Source organism: Entelurus aequoreus, linkage group LG03, assembly GCF_033978785.1.
Source record: "Entelurus aequoreus isolate RoL-2023_Sb linkage group LG03, RoL_Eaeq_v1.1, whole genome shotgun sequence".
NCBI classification, from domain to species: domain Eukaryota; kingdom Metazoa; phylum Chordata; class Actinopteri; order Syngnathiformes; family Syngnathidae; genus Entelurus; species Entelurus aequoreus.
In genome coordinates, this window is record NC_084733.1 from 53920453 (window position 1) to 53936966 (window position 16514).

Below are 16514 nucleotides of genomic sequence, written 5' to 3' on the forward strand. Positions count from 1 at the left end.
TTGGGGTGGGGGGTCTTCAGCTCTATGCAGCCCCATCCAAAGGCCCTTCTTCCCTTGAGCGAAGGCCAAAGATTCCCTCCCCCCCACCATCCCGCTCCCCTTCACTCCTCCTCTGCTCCCGACATGTGGAAGAATGAATCTGAGGTGCTGTCACTCACAGACACTGAGCTCCTCAACTCTTCACATGGCTTGAGGGGATTGTCAGTAAATGCACAAGTTCCCACCGAATGTGTGTGTCCACTCTGTGGGAGCCCGACCGAGTCAACATAGAGATATAGGAAAGAGGCCAGGTTTGACAAGTGGACAAACCATGGAGGTGTTTACTATTTTACTTTGAGCGGAAAAGATTTACCAGGATTTCACAGTATATTTTCACAGTAAAATACGGTGATCAAAATGTACTGTAATACTACAGCAAATTACTGTAAATTCAATCTGATCTGTCTCCTAAGGCTTCGTGTAGCACACTCCTGTCCAGTAAGTATTCTGTTAAACTAAGAGAGTAGTTAGGGGTGTAACGATTGATTGATATATCGATAGACCGATTAATAATCCTAAATTTTAAGTACAGTACATTGATCTGTGCTCTGCAAGTTGGAATTACGGCAGATAGGTATCAATACAACATCGATTTAAAAGACTACACCGTTAAAACTAAGGCAAGACATTGAATAGTAACAGTAAAACACCGTAAAATAAAAAATAGCTTATCACAGTAGCAAATGCAGTAGATTCCTGCAAACCAAGAAACCGTAGATAACCCAAATTACTATGGTTTTAATACGTAGAAAACACATGACTTTACTGTGAAAATATATATTTTTTAAAAAGGATAAATTATTTGTAAATACTGTTATGTCACACGGATGCAAATATTCAAAAATGTACGATATTATTCTAAATCAAAGATTTTTCAGATTGTACATTTAAATTTACAGCATACCTAAGTGGTTTTAGGAGTTTGTCTAGTCTAGTTAACTTTTGGCTAACAACATGTTTTCTTGTATTTTTGTGGCAAGTAGTTTCAGACATTGTGCTTCATTGTAAACTGCGTGTTTAAGTGTGTTGGGAATTGGTTGCAAGCAGCTATTTACTAGATACGGAGCATTGAATGCTAACTTTTAACAGCTCACTTGAAGGAAAATATTGCGGAAGGCCATGTTGTGCGTTGTCCAGTGAAAACTTGTACAAATATTTTCAAGTTAAAATCCTCATGTACCGCTCACGTGGCTCTGAAACACAGGCATTTTGCAGATACTAGTATTGGTGACAGGGCAGCACGATGGTGCTGTTTTTAGCATTCAGGCCTCACAGTGAGAAGGTCCTGTGTTCGATTACCAGGCTATGGGTCTTTGTGTGTGGAGTTTGCATGTTCTCCCTGTGACTCTAAGGGTTCTCTCTCAGTACTCCAGCTTCCTCCCAAGACATGCATCTGGGGATAGGCTGATTGGCAACACTGAAATTGGCCCTAATTTGTTTTACAGTGAATTTGTGGCAACCACAGCTGCCAGTATTTTACTGTAAATTCTATAGGGTTTTTTTTGTAAACAGGTTAACAATATATACTTTTTTTCCCATATTAATTTACCATAAGCAAAAACAGTTATCAACATCGACATACCGTAATGTCCTATACATCGTGACTATATTTTTTACGGTGAATTCCTGAGAACCACAGCTTCCGGTATTTGACCTGAAACTGTGCATATTTTTTTTACGGTGTAGAAAAAATAAAGCATTGGATTTGTGAAAGGCAGACTTTATAATGAAGTTTAGCACTTGTAATGATAAGGACGTTAAACATTGAGTCTGTCTGCCCATCTGTGGCGTCATCAAAACAAAAATGGCAGATACCTATGGTGGTCGAGAAGGGTCATACTATGGGTCAAATGCAGAGAATAATTTCGCCACACCTAGTGTATGTGTGACAATCATTAACTTTAACTAAATGCTAACACCACAAGACAATATAATTAATTACAACACAACAACTTTCAGCTACAGCACGATTGCAAAAGCCACAACAAATAAAAACGACAGAACACAATAATATTAAGCCACAACTTAACTTTAAACCACAAAGGATGCGATGGACAAACGAACTAGGTTGAAACGGAAGGTTAAAAACAGTGTCATGAACATAGTATATTAGTGGTATTAAACAAGTAAAAAAAAATAAAAAATGTTTTATTACTGAACTTTGTTCAATACACCCTTGGCCATTTGGTCCATGTGTCACCAAAAATGTTCTATTGTCACTTCCGTTCTGTCTTTAAAATGTTCTGTGTTTATTAAAAGAAGAGTTGAGACATAACAACAGGAAACTTCACCTGCAGTGTCCAGTATCCAGTATTTATTTCACAGTGACACTGGTTGATTTTTTTTTTGCTAAAAAGTTACTGAATCAATTTCACCTCCCTGAAACGTTGCGCATCGTATCGTTCTAAGAAACTAATATTGTCCTTGAATCATATCGGCCACCACAAATTCTAAATTAAATATAATCGTTACACCCCTAGTAATTATCTATATGTCAAATGATAATTTTTAAAAATCCGATTAATCACACTTTGGAATTTGGATTATTCATGATTAATCACAGTTTATTACTCGCCGGCATAATTTAAATTAAGTGAAAAAAGACCCCAAATTCAGACACATTACTAGCAGAATGTCATCTAGGAACATTCTTTAAAATGTGTTATTTGAATGCGTTACATTTATTTGTTCAAAACTCTAGCACTTTTATCTGTATTCAGACAGGGTGTAGTTGGAGGTGAAATTAGCCAGTGAGTGCACCAGCCCGTCTCATCACTCATCTTTGCACTGATGTATGCATGGACCTGACCACTGGTCGTATAACAACCTGCTCTCTGCCTTTCAGGTGACCATCCAGGGTTGAGATAAAGGAGCATGTATGATCAAATTAAATTGCGTGATTAATCTAAGTGTATTCATAATCAATGCAAGCATTTTTTGTAATTAAACACATTAGTTAACTCAATATTTTTGACAGCCTTAATGGAAATATATTTGTGATTAACTAAAAATGACACATTTGAAGATATATTTAGTTGTTACTTAGTTACCGTAAACAACACAGCTCTGCAGTTACAGTGTATTTCTGTAAAGATGTTTCACAGTAATTTACTGTAAATGTTACTGTGAAAGTAATGCAATTAATAGCCAGTAATTTGCTGTGAATTCACAATGAACATTTTCACAGTGTATCCTTAGTCTGTCTGCGGCGGATTATTGGCATTCTGGCCAACGGATGTGATCGAACTGATGCACATAAACAGAGCCTGTTTGTCTGTACTCAAAGGCAGAAAGAGGGAGCGAGACAAATGGTGAGTCAAGCAGGAAGGGAGGGTGAGGTCGGGATAAAGTTACCTGTGCACAGGTGACCTCGTCGCCATGGGCAGTGGATTAGCTGATTGTTAGGTATCGGGTGACCCCCCCTCCTGCAATATTGAGGAGGCTGAAAACAGCTTTGTTGTATTGGCCCGAACAATATCCCATTTGCAGCAAGCAGGAGGCCATGCAGGGCTCAGTCTCACGAAGAGGAAGAGGTGCTGCAGAAAAGAAGCATAATCATTGACTCAAAGAGCAGCGAGTTTTCATGAATATTGTTTTGTCCATATTTTTAAAACAGTGAAGGGTAAAAGGGAAAGAAAAAGAGGCAGGGAACCCCTCCAGAACCCTGGCCTTATTAAAAACACTGACCTCTGATCTTTCAGATGCTTTCAAAGCTGACATTTAATGCGGCGCAGCAGACTGCAAGCCATATGTAACATGACCTGGGGAGCACGGTACTCCGCGGCTCCACGTCCCACTAATGAGAGGGCAGGGGTCGGCGGGTACCAGCCTGGTTCGTTACAGACCCACCACTATAGGACGCTCCCCGCTGCTCCCGGGCAGATGCAAAGTTTAGCTCTCCCCAGGCCTGTTTGTAGGAATAATATACCGTGGAATATTTCAAAGGTATGTGGGAAAGATGCAGTAGTATACCTTCCAGCTGATGGGACAGGAAAGGGGGAAGCAGACAGACACACAGGAGTTACTTGGAGTGGAGTGAAAGTATTGTCTTGGCGCCCCCTCCCTGCCAGAATGCACACATGTATGAGGACCACATCTATTCCTTGATATACTTATCAACCTGCGCAACGTATTTATTCCTGCAATCCTGCACCCCTTAAAAACACCCCACCCCCCTTTCCCCTAACAAAATACTTAGCTTGTGGTGTGTTTACGGACCGCAGGGCAGTAAACGCGCAGGCTGTAATTGCAATGCATTTGTAGAATCGGCCCTCTGGAGGAAATGCGTAATGATTTTGATGGGGGGTCGAAGCCCAGCACACTTGTAGCAGGTCTAATTTTCCAACATGACAGGAAACTCTGTTAAGCTGATAATTGCAGCTCCAATTTCATTTAACTCACTCATGTCAACAAGTTGTGTGTTGTGTTTGGGGGAGAAGGGCCTGCCATTTTATTAGGAACATGCAGGACTCTCAACCAAGGACTATTGACACCATTAATTGATTCGTCAATTAATATCAAGGGCACGTGTTTTGTTGGCCGCTAATATAATACTGTATTAAATTGTTTGTTTTTTTAAATTCTTCTTCCCATAATACATGAGTAAAGAAAGTCACACAAAAGAATCCCCTGCAGGACTTTATCTGCCCAATTTAAACAGCATCAGCGTTGTTCCACTGCAGTGCAGCTGAAATAGCACTTTGGATTTAGATGGAGTGAAAACCATCTGTGGGCCATTTCACTTTTCCTCCATATTTTACAAACATAAACCCTCCAATAACGGCAACGCTTTTGATGGTGACATTTTTATGAAGCGTGCACTTGTGTGTTCCCAGTCGAGCCTCTCTCTTGTTTTCCCTCGACTCGACTGAAAGGTAGCGTTTCACTTGGTTTCCATGGCAACGCCGAGTGCCACCAATTGCCTCGTTGGGGTGTAATTAATACATTTGGATCATTTAACAGGACGTGTCAGGGGTTGAAAATAAATATTTCAGGTAGCTTATTTTTATTTTGTAATGTGCAAGGTTCGCCTGTCTATTACTTCATTAGCCATTTGGCCAATAGTAAATATTTATAGTCATAATAAAGTCACCAATTATATCAAAACGGTTGTTTTACCGATGTACTGTAAATACACTATATAGGTTTCTAAACGAAAAGTGCACCCTCACACAAAATAATATGATATGTGTCCTTCTACCTGAAAAACTGCAGCATATTTTCTGGCGTTTAAAAGGAAAAAAAAATAAAATTAAAAATTAAATGAAAATATAACTGAAGTTATAGCTCAGGGTTTTCTTTATTTTTCTTTTAAGCTGCTATGCATTCTCTGTGAGGCACGGTGAAAACCACAGCTATGATAAAAGTATTCTGCTGTTTTTAAGGATGCTTCAGTGGGCCGACTGCAAAAAAATGCCGTTTTTTTTTTTAACAGTACATTTTTGAACTGAACTCACCTCACTCCGGTGCGTGGTGGTTGTGGTGTCATCCATGTGTCAACGTGTGGCCGTGGGCCGCCGGTTGCAGCACATGACTTACATAGTCTATACCGAGAAGTATTGCATTACTTTCAGGAGGAAAAGGGGGGTGCATGCTCAGGTCTGGCCGTGGCCGGAGTGGAGGCGGAGAGTCGACATCTTGAAATAATTTGGCCCCCCGGGCTGCTGGGGTTAAAGGAGGAGGCGCGACGCAATGTGGTAGAGATATTAGAGAAACCCGAGAGCTGCTGATCAGACAGCTCATTTACTGGAGCACTGAGCTTTTACACAGCCATGCACACAAGCCTTTTTCTTATATTGTCCAACGTGCACATATATCATGTTAATACATGGGAAAGTTGCACTGCAGAGGTCAAATCTTATGCGTGTTGTTTCCTGCAGCATGTTATATTTATATTTTTTATGAAAGAAAAATGGTTCGAGACTCACTATGGAAATTGGCTCTAGAAAATATTAATATTGAGGCTGGCTAGTGTAAAGATTTACTGTGCATAGTATATGTCTGCATTGTATAATAAAAATAATTTCCCTAATTTTAAATTAACACATTAGGAAAAGTCTATATTTGCCAAAACCAATAATTATAACAAATAATTGAATAAATATAAATTCTGAGTTGAACACATTTTGGGCCAGAGCCCTGAGCCTCTGGTTAAAAAAGGTAATCCGGTTTCAGGAGTCAGACAAAGAAATGTGATCCATGAGTCTGGAAGCAACAACTGCAGCAGCAAGAGGGGCAGCATGGCACACAGCTCATTTACTAATGGAGCGGTTTAGTGTTTCAGACCACCGAAAAACACTGCATGCAGGAGGCATGACTACGGTGCCGGTTTAATCCCGGAGACAAGAAATGGGGCCAAAAAATTTAAAAGCAGCTTCTCCAACGTGATAATGCAAGAAAATAAAGGGAAAGGTCAATAACTCCAATTAAGTATAGCCTATATATTTTATTGAGTCATGAAAGGCATTATTGCACTGTTTAGTTGTAAATAGGACAAAGATGTATTTTGCACACACGAACATCACACACACATTTGCCATGTGCGTCGTTTTGGGGCAGGTTGTGGTTAAAAAGTGGTACACCAAATTTGAACTATAGGAACTTATTAAATTATATCACCTCGTAAAATAAACGGCCTCAGTAATTATTAGACCGTGAAAAGGTGGGGATGCAGCAATCTGTATGTAATTAAGGAGGTGGGCGTTGACTTAAAAAAGGGGCCTCCACTGTAGGGATGTCCAAAGTGCGGCCAGGGGGCCATTTACACAGCCTGCAGCTTGTTTTTGGGAATGACCAAATACTCTGTGCGTCTTATAGTGAACATTTTTGACAGGATATATACTCGTTTTGAGGATATTAAATCCCCAAAAAGGTTGGTTGCCAGAATAATATTAAAAGCATTTCAATCCCTATATATGTTCCCTTGTGTCATCTATAACACAAATCTGAGATGTATTTTTGTCTATAGATTTACCAAATGGTTTAGCATACCTTGAGCATTGGATTGCTCGATTATAATGTGAGCGCCAGCATCCTCTGCAGTGGACATTTGTTTTTGGTCATTTCGTTTGCTAAAAATAAAAACTAATACAATAAAAAAATGCACTGTCATACAAAAATCAGGGCATTTTTTAAAAAACGCATACAAAAATTACAAATAATATAAAAATGAAAAAATGTCCGGTTATGCAAAATAAGTGTTTTTTATTCATATTATTCTTTAAATGATTATTTGAATATTAAAATATGCAACTCTGACAAAAGAAATCAACCAAAACAAATTCACTGTCCACTGCAGGGGTTCTCAGGTACATGGTTAATTTGTTTCAGACATAATGAACAATCATGTCATATCTTAATTATTCTGACTCCTTCTTCCATGGCTATGCGAGAATTATTTCTACATTGTTGACACTTACACAATATATTGTTTGCTTACATTTGTTCGTTTGACATTTTGAAGTCACTAAGTGTCACCATACTGAACCAGAATGAGAATGTATAATATATGCAACATGAATGAAGGAAAATAAGGAAAACGTATTTAAAAAACAATATGAGTTCAAACATGCAGTGGAATAAGTGAGGACAACTCTAACCCAACACAACGTTCCCAACAATCATCTTGACATTTGCCTGTTTGTGTGGTATTTATTGCATGACTACATTATTATTATTATTATTTTTTGTGCAACGCGCGGTTATAATCCAAATAATGCTTCGGGCAAACATGTTAATAATGCCTTTAAGAGGTCTGTAATAATTGATTAGTGTTTAGGAGCTGCTGCAGTGGGGGTGGGAGGTGCACGGAGGCGCTCCTATTTCAGCCCCTGACGCGCTGCCTCTGGGGAGGAAACGGAGCTGCAAAGTCAGTCCAGCTCTGCTGTACAGGGTGCAGGGCAGAGAGAGAGCCAATCACCGGAACGCACAGGCTCCCTTTAAGCCTGACATATCTCCAGCAGGAACAAATTGTCCCGACAATCAACATCCAAAATCTGCAGCGGAGACAGCGGACATATAAAATAGTGCGGGGCAGGCCCGTGTGCTAACGCGGAAGGATCGCATCGCGGCAACGACAACAACGTCCAGAAAAAAAAAGACAAATAAACATCAGCTTTTGGATTCTCCGAGCAGGGTGGAGCGATGTCTATTTTACCGTCTTTCGGCTTCACGCAGGAGCAAGTGGCGTGCGTGTGCGAGGTGCTGCAGCAGGGCGGGAACCTGGAGAGACTCGGCCGCTTCTTGTGGTCCCTGCCCGCCTGCGACCACCTCCACAAGAACGAGAGCGTCCTCAAGGCGAAGGCGGTGGTGGCTTTCCACCGGGGCAACTTCCGGGAGCTCTACAAGATCCTGGAGAGCCACCAGTTCTCGCCGCACAACCACCCCAAGCTGCAGCAGCTGTGGCTCAAGGCGCACTACGTGGAGGCGGAGAAGCTGCGCGGTCGGCCGCTCGGCGCCGTGGGGAAGTACCGCGTCAGGAGGAAATTCCCGCTGCCGCGCACCATCTGGGACGGCGAGGAGACCAGCTACTGCTTCAAGGAGAAGTCCCGGGGGGTCCTGAGAGAATGGTACACGCACAACCCTTACCCGTCCCCGCGGGAGAAGAGGGAGCTGGCCGAGGCCACCGGACTGACCACCACGCAGGTCAGCAACTGGTTCAAAAACAGGCGGCAGAGGGACAGAGCCGCCGAGGCCAAAGAAAGGTATACTTTCGCTCGACAAAATACCAAATACACGCAGAAAGGCTGCCCAAAGTACACAAAAGTGTGTGCTTTTTAACGTACCAGGATTTCGCAATAAACTGTAACCTTACAACACATTAAAAAAAATCCCTTATATTTCACAGCATAGTGTAAATAATACTGTAACAGTAAGGAAAATATTAGTCTGTAATTTACAATGAAATATTTCACGTTGTACTTGGCTTCTTTTTACAATAGAAATTGTGTTTCTATCCAAAAATCAGACTAGATGCCATAGTAATTTTTTTTTCAAAAACCTTTAATCTCAACATTTATTTTTTACTACATATAATTTATTCTGATGTTTTAAACGTTGGAATTTAAACTGCCTGACTGCTTCATCCCAAGTGCAGGACTAAAAACTATTTTGTCCCACACGCCATCAGACTGTGCAACTCCTCTCTGGGGTGGGAGGGTGGGGGGTGTACTAGGATGACAGGGGATGCAAAACAATAACAATTTAAAAAAAAAAAAGTGCAATACATTTTCACAACATGGTCACTATATATACTGCCTACTTTCTCTTGTTATATTCTTATGTTTACTGTTATATATTTATTCTTATTGTTGCTTTTTATTTTTATTCTTATTGTTATAATTTCTATTTTACTTCTATTTACACCCCCATTATTTATTTTTACTTTTTAAATTCGATCTCAATTCTGTATACTGCTGCTGGAATTTAAAATTTTCCTGAGGGAACACTCCTGAAGGAATCAATTAAGTACTATCTATCTATATACAATATAAATAATCAAAATAATGTGTATATCTATCCTGATTAATCCCAACATGCGTCCATCCTTTCTTGCAGAGAAAACAGTGAAAACAGCAACGCAGGCGGCAACAAACAGAACCAGCTGTCCCCGCTGGATGGAGGCAAGTCTCTAATGTCCAGCTCGGAGGACGAGTTTTCTCCCCCTCAAAGCCCCGACCAGAACTCAGCGCTTTTGCTTCAGGGCACCATGGGCCACCCTGGGGTCTCTGCGTACGCCATGCCCGGCCTGGGAGCCCCACAGTCGGTGCACGGCATGCACGGACACCCGCACCAGCTGCAGGACTCCTTATTGGGACCCCTAACCTCCAGTCTTGTGGATTTGGGCTCTTAAAAGGGGGGGCTGTTTTATTTTACCACACAGAAGAGGACTGATACATGTATCAGATTGGTGTATGAAATATTGTAGCCTATATAGACTGACTTTTCTGTCGTTAAATTTGATTATATGACACAATTACTTTATGCGCTTAAATCTGGATATCACCTGACAAGAGGCTTTATTATCTCTAAAAAAACAACACACACAAACAAGACCTAAAACTCATTGAAACACTTAGTGGAATATACATCATTTACTTAATTTATGGTATTTTGTTTGAAATAATTATGTCAGGTCATGTCATTGGATTCAAATAAAAGTAAAAGTAATTGGTTGTCTGCACTTTTATTTAATATATGGTATTTTAAGTTTTTCAAATGTAACTGTCAATTGAAGGAAAATCTGAAGGATATTTTTTTCTCTATAACAACAAATATTATTATGACGAATTTATATTAAAAAAATCAGTGATTTTTCTTGGTTAATTATATACATTTCGTCAAAAATTTCAATAGCTAGTCATAACTTAAATGCACACTTTAGCACCTGTGTCAACACCATTTTTTAAATTCATGTTCGGTTGAACTTTTTTTTTTTTGCATTTGTCCACTTTTGAAATTCTGACGCAGTTTATTCCGTTTTTTGTTTTTTGTTTTTTGCTTTTGTGTTGTTGTTGCACTCACCGAGAGTTTGTTCTGTGGGTTCCGGGCCATGGGAAAGAGTCAGCACTCATTCTTTATAGCAATGGATTTCTCAGACGTAAATGGCGAACATCCTGCAGAAAAAAAGAAAAAAAAAGAAAAAAGAAAACAAGTTAAAGGTCAAGTTCACTCGTTGATTAAATAATTACTGAATAGATATTCATGTTCTTTAAATAGCAAAGGCAAAATTATTTCATCAGAAACCATAATGTGGGGGATCAATGCAAAAATGCTCATAATATGAATAACAACAACAATCATAATCATCATCATAATAACAATAATAACAAATATAATAATAATAATAATACAAATGATAGTCAAACTAATGGGAGGTGGGGCGATCAGGTAGATATAATTTGATGAAGAGGACATAGCGCTTGTCCCCCGCCCCCCATCACACAGTCATGTCAGGCTAAATTGTTTTGAGCAGAGAGCACTGAGGATTTCCTAAGCATAATCTAAAACAGTTGCTGTTAGCATTACTGCGTGATTGCAAAGATTGCAGGGCTGCAGGGACTCAGCACCCAGCTTCAGTTTTGGGGTCGGTGGGTGGCGGGAGTGCCTCTAGCTATTTTGCCCCCCCCAGAGACCCGCACACATACACAAGCCCTAAAAAGCTGCTGTCTTTGTGGTTGTTTTATCAAGCTAAAAATGAAAGAATCGGTGGTGTCTAACTGCATGCTCAATTAAGTGCAAGAAGTAGTATGGCAACATATATTATTAGTGAATAAGAGGCGAAAAAATAGCATAAGAAAATTTGCAGCAAGGCCTCTTGGATCAAATTAAGAAGAAAAATCAAAATCGGTCAACATTGAGATAACTTGTAAAAAGTGTGTTACAGAGCTGATGCTGAGCTCCATTTATGATCCTTCCTGAACTCACCCATATGCTCTCATTACACCTAAGATATTCAGCAAATGACTGCCCCACCCCCCTTCAAAGTCTTAACTGAAGACACATGATAGTGCACAAACTTGTTTTGCTGTAAGAGGAAATAATGTAATGCAATGATATATGCTCTGGTGGGGAAAGGCCATGGCTGGAATAAATACACCATAAGCGAGAATACATTTAGTATGCATTGTTGATAGAACATTTTTATGCTTTTCCGCATGCCAGCTACTGATGACCCTTATCAATCAGAGTAGTGTGCAGCTCTGACATTTGGCAGTGAGGCTGAATATTCACAAATTAACAAACAGGTGATGCACAAAGCCAGTCAAGGGACTCCTCATACCTGTTAATCTAATGACATCATGGCAGCACAGTCAATATTAAACAGGTGTTGCGGAGTGCATGACAGTGCGAGGCCATCGGTCACCTTCAGGATGTGCGAGAGACTCAAATCAATCCTATACGGAAATCCGGATGCTGCTTTTAATCACCCTCAAATCCCTTGTTTCCGAACGGGAGATGGAGAATCTTGTCTTTCATAAATCTGTATGAGCCACCATGTGTGTCTTCAAATTGTTTTTTAATGGTAAAAAAAAGAAAAGTGCAGGTTGAGCTCATCGCTGCCAGCAACAACAGCTGCCGATGGCAAACAGGGTCCTGCAGTCATTTCATTGGTCATGGCTGTGAAGTGGCAGTGGCTCTAAATCAACAGCAGGAAGGGCCTCGACGTGTGCAAATAAACATGGCAGAGCATGAAGCTGCGCAGTCGGCCTTATGCTGATGTTTGCAGCGGTCAGGATGTGTGCATCTGATCTATGGGGCACTTTTTGGGGCAAGTGGCATATGTCGTCTGGCAGCCGGTCAGGTATAACTTTTCCGCACATGGGAGCTGGGAGTGAGACACTCCCAGGTATCCATAATCACACGGTGGAGGAAGGGGGTGATAAAGAGAAGGAGGGAGGGTGATGAGGGACAAAAGGATCTTTTCAGGCCGGCCTAGAGGGGAAGGAGAAAAGCAAGGGGGAGTAAAGAGAGATTTTCTTACCAATGATGCATGGATCTGACAATTTTCCTGCCTGGCCTAGAGGCACATGTAGGCTATGTGTGTGTGTATGTGGATGTGTGTATGTGTGTGTGTGTGTACTTTATTGTGGGTGAGAAAGAAGGAGAGAATACATGCACAGATATGACAACCTTGTAAAACAGGAAAGCTTTGTCTTTACATAGTAAAAATGTACATTGTAAATTCACAGCAAATTACCGACTAATAATTACATTACTTTCACGGTAACATCTACAGTAATCTACTGTGAAATATTTTTTACAGCAATTTACTGTAACTGCAGAGCTGTGGTTTTTAAGGTGAGTTAAAGTAAAGTTACAACTGTATGCTATAACTTCAAAATTGTATTTTTATAGTTACTTGCTTTCTCGATTATGCATACCACCACTTTTTGTACAAAAGTGTGCATGTAGACTACGGGTCACCTTTGGAGACAAATCAGTTTGAAATTACAGTAATTTGTTGTGATATTACAGGACTATGATTATAGTATTTTACATTGAAATAACAGTTAATTGCTTTGAAATATTAATTGCTTTGAAATATAAAGATAACATCATTTTTACAGTCATTTTTGTACTGTCACAGTATATTTTGATTCAAGTATTTTACTGAGAAAAAAATACTGTTCAATGTTGTGAAATCCCTTTTTTTTTCCTTTTTCTTTTTTTATCATGTCCTGTCCAGCCACTATGTCAAATGATATTGTTCAATGCTGTAAAATCCTGGTAAATTTATACAGTGTAGGCTCTTGAAGTTTTGGATACAGGCCCGAGCGACCCGTTGACTTTCCTAATCGACTCATGTTCTGTATTTTATTGTCAATGCTGGTGTTGGAAGAGTTGCAATGGCAGAGCTAACATCATGTTGTTGTTCTTTAGACCTGCAGTAGTAAAGTCAACAATGCTTCTACTGGTTGTAAACAAGTAGTGCACTTTATTTTACATTGCTTTATGACGAACAATCAACAGTCCCTCCAGGATCACGACAATTCACAAAAATTCAACCCATTCTCGCTAATTATGTTGACTTTGTCCAATGCCCGACACTTAATTGCACATTTTGGCCAATCAGCGTCATTTTTGCCAATGTACATTGTCAAACTTATGTTTGTTCTTGTGTAGACAAAGCAAGCACAACAACGTGTTACATGTAACAATATATCAACTCTAACGGCACAATTGTCTTCCACCTGCGTAGCTCAGATCTACTTTTGGTTCTTGTCTACAGCAAATCCTTCTGGGTAATATAATATATAAACTTTTACTTTCTAGTGTATGTATTCATATATTTATTCAAGATTTATTCATGCAGGGTAAGACAATTAGGAACCGATTTTTATTTGCAAAGCTGAACTAGCAAAGAGGCAGTACGTGTTAGAGCTGTTGAAGTTTGATGATAATCGCCCATCCTTTCTCATTTACCAACAGAAATGATTGCTATAGATCGCACTCAACAGGTTACAAATGCTATTAGCGTGCGTGTTAGAACATAATGGACAAACACTTTTCAAGTGTAAAACATACACGGAAAAGGTCTGCGGCTTGTGGACGACAGAGCAGACAGCAAAGAATAAGGACGCCTTTGGTGGTGTTTCTTTCTAGAATTACAATTAATTATTACTATTATTATTATGTCATGTTTATTTATAATTACTATGATTAACTAAAACAGTACAGTTGTTTGATGATGAGCGCTAAGTATGTACTTTTACTACAATCTAGTGTCTACCTTTAAAAAAAACATCCATACAGTATTTGTTTTCCCATTTTTGTTGAAATCATGTGCTGTTTGGGGTTAAGTTTACAAGGAACACTGAAAACATTCAGATCAAATTAATAAGATTACAAACTGACTCAATGTTATTGAAACAAAATAAACCAGGGGTCCCCAAACTACGGCCCGCGGGCCGGATACAGCCCGCCAGCGTCCAAAATCCGGCCTGCGGAAAGTCCCAAGTTAAAAAAAATAGAAATAATAATAATTGTTTTTAATTGTTTTTATTTTTTATATCTGTTCTTTCTAATCAATTTTATGCTGCCTGTTACTCTCTGTGTTTCCTAGCAGCTCAGGCAAATCATATTGTCTAAAAATGCATTTTCCCATCGATAACATCGTGCTCGGCAAGTGTGCGCTCTTTCAGTCAATTAGTGCTCGAATTATATATATATATATATATATATATATATATATATATATATATATATATATATATATATATATATATATATATATATATATATATATATATATATATATATATATATATATATATATTTATACAGCCCGGCCCGCGGCCAAATTTTTTTACCCAATGCCCTCGAGTCAAAAAATTTGGGGACTCATGAAATAAACCATCGCAACTTTCTTAAAATGAATACTGCCTCATTCAGCATGCAGCCAAGTCTACTAATACATTCGCTCCCGCATGATTCCATGGCAAAATTGATTCAGGTACTGTGCGACTTAATGCGACTCTATAGCGATACAATAAATTCATTGCAATGCTGGAGAAACGTTAACTACATGCTCTGTAAACGTCATTTTTCTGCCAATATGGTTGACCGTGACGTACTTGCTACACACACAGACGGAATAATTAACATGCATGCACATATCTTGTGTTTTCAAGAAATATAAAATTTTTAGCATTCAGACAGTAATAGTAATGCTATCATTTTCAAAGACTTGCACGCTGACCTGTATTCAAAAGACTGCCTTTTTAAAGTCAGTAAATATAAACAATTCTGGCCCTTTAGAGAAGGAAAAATAAAGATGAATAGATTAGAACTAATTTTCTACGCTGTGTCTACTATGTGATATACCACCAAAAAAGTTGAGTCTCTGAAATGGGGCTACAAGTTCAAAGCTCACAAGTAGGAAACCGCCTATCCAACAGGAAGCTACTTTGTGACCGAGCTGAAAGAAATATTAATCTCTGTCTCCCGGCCAGCTGAGTGATGGATCACCCCGACGAAGAAAGAGGAGAGGAGATGGAGGTGGTGGAGGAGGAGAATACTCTGCTGATGATTCGTGACTATTAGGGTGTTAAATAGCATGCTGTATGTCAAATGAAGGACAGGGTATACATTATCATGTGGAAGGGGGAGGATTTTAATGACCTACAAGGACAAGATAAGACGCATGAGTAATCAAGAGAAAAAGGACTTGAAAAAAAAGAAATATGGCGGGAAGCTTCGGCTAATATAACAACTGTTTTCAAAGACATAATTCAGCTTTGGTGTTAGAGAATCAAATAGCCAAATAACTTTGGAGAGAAAAGATAAAAATGATAGTATTTTTCTTGGGAGGGTTTTTTGGTTTAGGATGATCCACATGGGTTTTTTAAATGTACATCTGATGTCTAAACTTTATTATGTTATGTAAACACGCCTAAATCTGCGGTAATGAGTAATGAAAATGTCACAAGATTTCCATGACACATTTTGAATTTCTCACGTCACAAATGAAATAACTTCATGTATTGCAACTTGCCCGGTGTCCATGGTAATCGGCAATCACAGCTTAGTACAATTGGTCGCTTTTTCTTGAACTAACCAGAAAGTGTTTTCAATGTAAGAATTATGTCTAAACTGGAATGAGGCCTAAATGGAAATACTGTTCAGTTTTCTTCACTGCTCCGCTGCTTTTGCCATTTCGTGAACTAAACACGATTCGATGCCATATTCACCAATATTAATCCAATTATATGCAATGTATTATGTCTATTATATATTAACATGTAATCGCTTGAGGTGGCGTGTCTCTTCACAGCTCTTCGCGGTGGCGGGGTGGATGGCTGGAGCTGACCCTCGACCTCTGACCAGTTGGAGGCTGTGGAATCCAAGCATGTCAGCCAAGAGAAGAACAATGCAGATTTACTTTTGTCATGCTGGAATCTAATATAATTTCAAAAGGCCCTAAAATAAGCAGGATGTAGCCTCCTTGACATGATCACTGGAATCACAGACTTATT

The 16514-nt window shown here is 39.4% G+C and overlaps 1 protein-coding gene across 1 annotated transcript; it reads left to right on the plus strand.

The window, feature by feature from the left end:
* Nucleotides 1-7907: 7907 nt before the first annotated feature.
* six1a (SIX homeobox 1a) lies at nucleotides 7908-10172 on the plus strand. Its single transcript, XM_062040574.1, has 2 exons — nucleotides 7908-8741; nucleotides 9595-10172. Exons 1-2 carry the CDS (start codon nucleotides 8182-8184, stop codon nucleotides 9887-9889), a joined length of 855 nt encoding a protein of 284 aa, XP_061896558.1. The 5' UTR covers nucleotides 7908-8181; the 3' UTR covers nucleotides 9890-10172.
* Nucleotides 10173-16514: the final 6342 nt, after the last annotated feature.